Genomic DNA, 6,878 nt, shown 5'->3' with positions numbered 1-6,878 from the left:
ATGGATGGACTAAATAATTCTGTGGTTTCTGAGTTTGTGTTGCTGGGACTCTCTACTTCTTGGGAAACTAAAGTTTTTCTCATGTTGACATTTTCCTTGATCTATTTAGGGATAATCCTGGGAAATCTCTTCATTTTCTTTTTGGTAATTTTTGATTCTCACCTACATTCTCCCATGTACTTCCTCCTGGCCAATCTGTCCTTCATTGACATGGGGGTTGCCTCTACAACAGTCCCAAAGATGATTGGGGACCTTTTAAATGAATACAAGATAATTTCCTTCCAAGGTTGCATGACACAGATGTGCTTCATTCACATCATGGGAGGAGTGGAGATGGTGCTGCTCATAGCCATGGCATTTGACAGGTACATCGCAATTTGTAAGCCTCTTCACTATCTGAACATCATGAACCCTAAAATATGTGTTTCATTTGTAATCACTGGCTGGGTGATTGGAGTGATCCATGCTATGTCTCAGTTTGCTTTCATTATAAACTTGCCTTTTTGTGGTCCTAATGAGGTAGACAGCTTTTACTGTGACTTTCCCAGGATCATAAAGCTTGCGTGCACAGATGGAGTTAAATTTGAGTTTATTATTGCTGCTAACAGTGGCTTCATGAGCATGGGCACCTTCTTCCTGCTAATCCTTTCCTATGTCTTCATTTTGGTCACTGTCTGGAAACGTGCTTCAGGAGATTTATCCAAAGCATTTGTCACACTGTCATCTCACATCACTGTGGTGGTTCTATTTTTCACTCCATGCATGTTTCTCTATGTCTGGCCTTTCCCCACATCATCAATTGACAAATACCTGTTCATTGCTGACTTTGCTATCACCCCCATTTTAAATCCCATAATATATACATTAAGGAACAAAGACATAAAGGTATCTGTAAAGCGACTGAGCAAATGGAGACATTATGGCAGACGTTGCTAACTGGCTCTATCTCTGGAGCTCTAAAACTATACATCCATCTGCTCTTTGGATATCTCTACTGAGGAATCTGACAGCTAAAATAGGTAGAACTATATATATTATCTACTTCACTGAATAAAATTCTACTACTTCTGTAGAGCATTTATTCACTACTTTGGCTACCATGGGAAATGTGAATCTACCATATAAGGGTATTATTTTATTATTTCAGCAGGCAGCAGTAATATCTACTACATAATATTTGATGACTGAAATTGTACTCATTTGATAATAACAATATGAGGAAATCTCTTTTGATTCCCATAAGTACAACTCTAGAGAATTTCAGGAACCATCACATCAAGTGGTTATTTATAGAAGGGTAGTAGCTCTTGTTAGTTACTTAGGTTGGTTTCCGTCAGAAGATCCAAAGACAAAATTTTATTGCATGTAGTTTATTTGGAAGCTAATTTTTGGGTGTATCAGTAAGGGAATAGGGAAGAGGTATTGTGAAAGGAAAGATGCTTATGTTGGTAACATAATGGGAGTGCAAGCAAACTGTAATCCTCCAGGAAACTGTACTGATTCTGTGATTTAGAATTATCTCACTTGAAGGGCAGGTGTCTGACGTGTTTCTTCATTTGCAGAGGGTTCATGAACTCCTAGGCATGCCCCACATTTCCCACAACAAATATTATGCATCATGTCAAGAGGCCAGAGACAAGCAATGAGACAGACTCTTTGGTGCTGACAGGAAAGGACCATCTCGAATAAAAGTCATCTTCAAAGCAGCCTCCAAATATTGCTCTGTAACTTAAGGGTTAATGAAACATTTTCCTCCAATGGACACCAACTGGTAATCACCCATTTTACTCCAAATACCCAAACTGGTACTTGAGCACAGACAATTCTGTGATATAAACTATTTCTCTGCTTTTCACAAGTCTCAGAAAACCAAACTAGCAGGTCACAGTAGGCCATTCAGCCATGAGCATACTTCTGCAAGTCATGACCAGTCTATGCGATCACATCCCACAACTGGCGATCACGGGCTACCCACAAAACCTCCTCAGTTCCTCAAAAACAGGAAAGGAAATCTTGGTTCCAATATAAAAACTGTGGACGTAGGGCAGCCCTGGTGGCTTAGTGGTTTAGCGCCACCTTCAGCCCAGGACGTGATCCTGGAGACCCGGGATTGAGTCCCATGTCAGGCTCCCTGCATGGAGCCTGCTTCTCCCTCTGCCTGTGTCTCTGCCTCTCTCTCCTTCTGTATCTCTCATGAATAAATAAATAATTTTTTTAAACTGTAGACATAGATCAAAATAGAGTTAGATTTTTTTCTGCCTACAAAACATTCAAATGAACTGAAGGATATTTTATATCCAACTCTAGAATTGTTATAAATAAATTCACTTTGAACTTTTGATTCTGAATTTCTGAAAAGGCACACTAACAGATGATGCTCTCAATTTAGTGGCACTTACTGAGAGATCCCAATAGACCCATCACAGATACTCTGTCTATAAGCCTTTCTCTATTCCATGACACAGAACTCTAGTGTTTCCCACTCAAGGAGTCACTTTACACAATAAATACATCCACTTCTGAGGATAACACTATCTGACAAAACTTGCCCAAACAAAATGAATTCCTGTTTTATCACGTTCTGACTGTATTTAGACCCTGAAAAATTTTGGACTCAGCTTTATATCTGTGAAGAGAAATTTGATGTTTCCAAACATAAAACATCTTATACTCTATAATAAACTCTCAACTTCTCTCTTAATTCTCTTCCTTTCTAGCATTTAAACAAACTTTCACAGTATTTCAAAACCAACTTTCTATGTATACCAACCAACTTGGATTTTTCTGGAACTTTTACAAAGTTTCATTTCTGGAACTTTGTAAAAGTTCCAGAAATATCAAGAGTTTCTTCTCAGGTAATTCATGTGATGTCTGGACTTTAAAGCAAAGACTTTCCTGGACCAGAAGAGATGCCTTCTCTACAGTCTTAGGACTCCCTGGATATTGACAATCTGGAAGGACTGTTCTCATTTCCTGATTCACAACTCTGCTATATGAAGAGATGGCCAAGGACAGAGATTCACAATCTCAGTTACCAGAAATTTCCAAACAAAATATTGGCTTCTAACAGTATTGTTTGCAAACAGTTTATGTCAGAAAGAATTTGAATGAATCATGGAGGGAAGTGTTTAAGAATGCTATGAGAACCAGTTATTTTCTATGGAAACATATTAAGCTTTTAGAACATAACAGAATAAGAAAGGCACCTTAGAAGCAAGGGTCAGAGGTCCTAATATGTGCACCGAGGCATGCTTCTTCCCAATTATGTGACTTATTGCAAGATATGCCAAGATACATTTCAACATAACATCCATAATTTCATAGATTCTTTACAAATTAGGTATTATGATGAGAACAGAAGCTCCGCACAGGTGGAGTGTATTCAGGTTCTCTTTTGCTGACCTTTCCATTTGATCTTCACATATATTCATCCCGTCTTTTTTCCTTTTACCAGTTTTTTTGTATATTTTTAATTGGAGTTAGATTTGCAAACATATAGTGTATCACCCAGTGCTCATCCTGTCCAGTGCCTTCCTCAGTGCCCGTCACCCAGTCACCCCATTCCCCCTGCCCACCTCCCCTTCCACTACCCCTTGTTCATTTCCAGAGTTGGGTGTCTCTCATGTACCGTCACCCTCTCTGATATTACCCACTCATTTTCTCTCCTTTCCCCTATAATCCCTTTCACTATTTCTTACATTCCCCGTATGAATGAAACTATATAATAATGTCCTCTGATTGACTTACTTCACTCAGCATAATACCCTCCAGTTCCATCCACATTGAAGCAAATGGTAGGTATTGGTAGCCATATGTCTAATGGCTGAGTAATATTCCATTGTATATATAGAACACATCTTCTTTATCCATTCATCTTTTGGTGTACATCAAGCCTCCTTCCACAGTTTGGCTATTGTGGACATTGCTGCTATAAACATCGGGGTGCAGGTGTCTCAGTCTTTCACTGCATCTGTATCTTTGGGGTAAATCCCCAGCAGTGCAATTGCTGGGTTGTAGGGTAGCTCTACTTTTAACTCTTTGAGGAACCACCACACGGTTCTCCAGAATGGCTGTACTAGTTCATATTCCCACCAACAGTGCAAGAGGGTTCCCTTTCTCCACATCCTCTCCAACATTTGTTGTTTCCTGTCTTGTTAATATTCACCATTCTCATTGGTGTGAGGTGGTATCTCATTGTGGTTTTGATTTGTATTTCCCTGATGACAAGTGATGTGAAGTATTTTCTCATGTGCTTGTTGGCCATGTGTATGTTTTCTTTGGTGAAATTTCTGTTCATGTCTTTTGCCCATTTCATGATTGGATTGTTTGTTTCTTTGCTGTTGAGTTTAGTAAGTTCTTTATAGATCTTGGATACTAGCCCTTTATCTGATATGTCATTTGCAAATATCTTCTTGCATTCTGTAGGTTGTTTTTTCGTTTTGTTGATTGTTTCTTTTGCTGTGCAGAAGCTTTTTAAGCTGATTAAGTCTCAATAATAATTCACTTTTGCTTTTGATTCCCTTGGCTTCATGGATGTGTCTTGCAAGAAGTTGCTGTGGCCAAGTTCAAGAAGGGTGTTGCCTGTGCTCTCCTCTAAGATTTTGATGGATTCTTGTCTCACATTTAGATCTTTCATCCATTTTGAGTTTATCTTTGTGTATGGTGCAAGAGAGTGGTCTAGTTTCATTCTTCTGCATGTGGCTGTTCAATTTTCCCACCACCATTTATTGAAGAGACTATCCTTTTTCCAGTGGATAGTCTTTCCTACTTTGTCGAATATTAGTTGACCACAGAGCATCACCATAATTCCAAAACCTGACAAAGACCCCACAAAAAAGGAGAATTATAGTCCAATATTCCTGAGGAATACAGATGCAAAAATTTTCAAGAAGATACTAGCCAATAGGATCCAACAGTACATTTTTAAAAAGATTTTATTTATTCATTCATGAGAGAGAGAGAGGCAGAGACATAGGCAGAGGGAGAAGGAGGCTCCATACAGGGAGTCCAACATGGTACTCGATCCCAGGTCTCTAGGATCACACCCTGGGCCAAAGGCAGTGATAAAATGCTGAGCCACCCAGGCTACCCCCAACAGTACATTAAGAAGATTATTCACCATGACTAAGTGGGATTTGTCCCCAAGATTCAAGGTTGGTTCAACACTGGTAAAACAATCAACGTGATAGATCACATCAACAAGAGAGAAAAAAAAGAACCATATAGTCCTCTCAATAGATGCAGAGAAAACATTTGACAAAATACAGCATCCATTCCTAATCAAACTGTTCAGAGTGTAGGGATAGAGGGAACATTCCTCAGCATCTTAAAAGCCATCTATGAAAAGCCCACAGCAAATATCATTCTCAATTGGGAAACACTGGGAGCCTTTTCCCTAAGATCAGGAATATGACAGGGATGTCCACTCTCACCACTGCTATTCAACATAGTACGAGAAGTCCTAGCTTCAGCAATGAGATGACAAAAAGAAATAAAAGGCATACATTCAAATTGGCAAAGAAGTCCAACTCTCCCTCTTCACTGATGACATGATAGAGTACATAGAAAATCCAAAAGACTGCACCCCAAATTTCTAGAACTCATATAGCAATTTGCCAATGTGGAAGGATCCAAAATCAATGCCCAGAAATCAGTGGCATTTCTATACATTCACAATGACAGTGAAGAAAGACAAATTAAGGAGTCAATCCCATTTACAATTGCACCCAAAAGCATAAGATACCTAGGAATAAACCTAGCCAAAGAGGGAAAGGATCTATAACCTAAAACTACAGAACACTTCTGAAAGAAATTGAGGAAGACACAAAGAGACAGAAAAGCATTCCATACTCATGGATTGGAAGAATTAATATTGTGAAAATGTCCATGCTACCCAGGGCAATTCACACATTTACTGCAATCACTATCAAAATACCATGGACTTCCTTCAGAGAGTTGGAACAAATCATCCTAAGATTAGTGTGGAATCAGAAAAGACCCTGAATAGGCAGGGGAATTGTGAAAAAGACAACCAGAGCCGGGGGCATCACAATGCCGGATTTCAAGTTGTACTACAAAGCTGTGATAATCAAGACAGTGTTATACTGGCACAAAAATAGATACATAGATCAATGGAATGGAATAGAGAACCCAGAAATGGGCCCCAACTCTATGGTCAACTAATATTTGACAAAGCAGGAAAGACTATCCACTGGAAAAAGGACAGTCTCACTCCCTTTTCTAGGTTGAGTTCTATCTTAAATATTTGACGGTTTGAAGAGAATCTTACCTTGAATATTTAAACTCTTGGAGCCTAAAGATTGTCTATCCAACCTTAAACATCTTGTATTTTTAAAATTTATTACTACAGTATTCTTTAGCTATTAACATAATGTTACATTATCAATACTCTGTGATTTGTAAATGAACATAAAACGGTAGTAACACCTTTCAAGGGAAGTGCTAAGGGAAGAAACCATGCATGTACTCTGGTGTCATCTGTAGCAGTTTGGTCTCTTTCACCTGAAGTGTCCAGATAGGTTATGCTCTCTGAAAATGGTCAATAAATCCTGTTGAGTTTACTAGAGAAAATCAGATCCTTCCAACTGCCATTTTGTGTGCTGACACTCATGTACACCAAAAAGTGGCTCACAGGCCTTGCTTTACCATGCACCCACAGGAAATAGCGGTGATAAAAATCAAGCCATAAATGAAAATTTGACAGTTATATCAATGAGGGCTGGTAAATTTTGCTCCAGACACTGTAGCCATACTATTAACCCAAGTTGATAAAGCATGTTAAAGACATTTTTACAGTAAAGTTAAATTTTAACTAGGCTACAAAAGTCACAACTAAAATAAAAATAAACTAAAAAAGT

General features: G+C 38.7%; 1 protein-coding gene across 1 annotated transcript; it reads left to right on the top strand.

Moving 5' to 3' along the window:
* Positions 1 to 936, top strand: LOC140622579 (olfactory receptor 4F21-like). Its single transcript, XM_072808226.1, has one exon. It carries the CDS (start codon positions 1 to 3, stop codon positions 934 to 936), a length of 936 nt encoding a protein of 311 aa, XP_072664327.1.
* Positions 937 to 6,878: the final 5,942 nt, after the last annotated feature.

The sequence above is a fragment of the Canis lupus genome, chromosome 32 (assembly GCF_048164855.1).
Source record: "Canis lupus baileyi chromosome 32, mCanLup2.hap1, whole genome shotgun sequence".
Classification (NCBI taxonomy): domain Eukaryota; kingdom Metazoa; phylum Chordata; class Mammalia; order Carnivora; family Canidae; genus Canis; species Canis lupus.
Note: the sequence above shows the minus strand (reverse complement) of the source record. Positions and strands in the feature narration are given on the sequence as shown.

Coding starts and splice junctions, on each gene's coding strand:
- LOC140622579 (XM_072808226.1), top strand. CDS start 1: ATGGATGGACTAAATAATTCTGTGGTTTCTGAGTTTGTGTTGCTGGGA.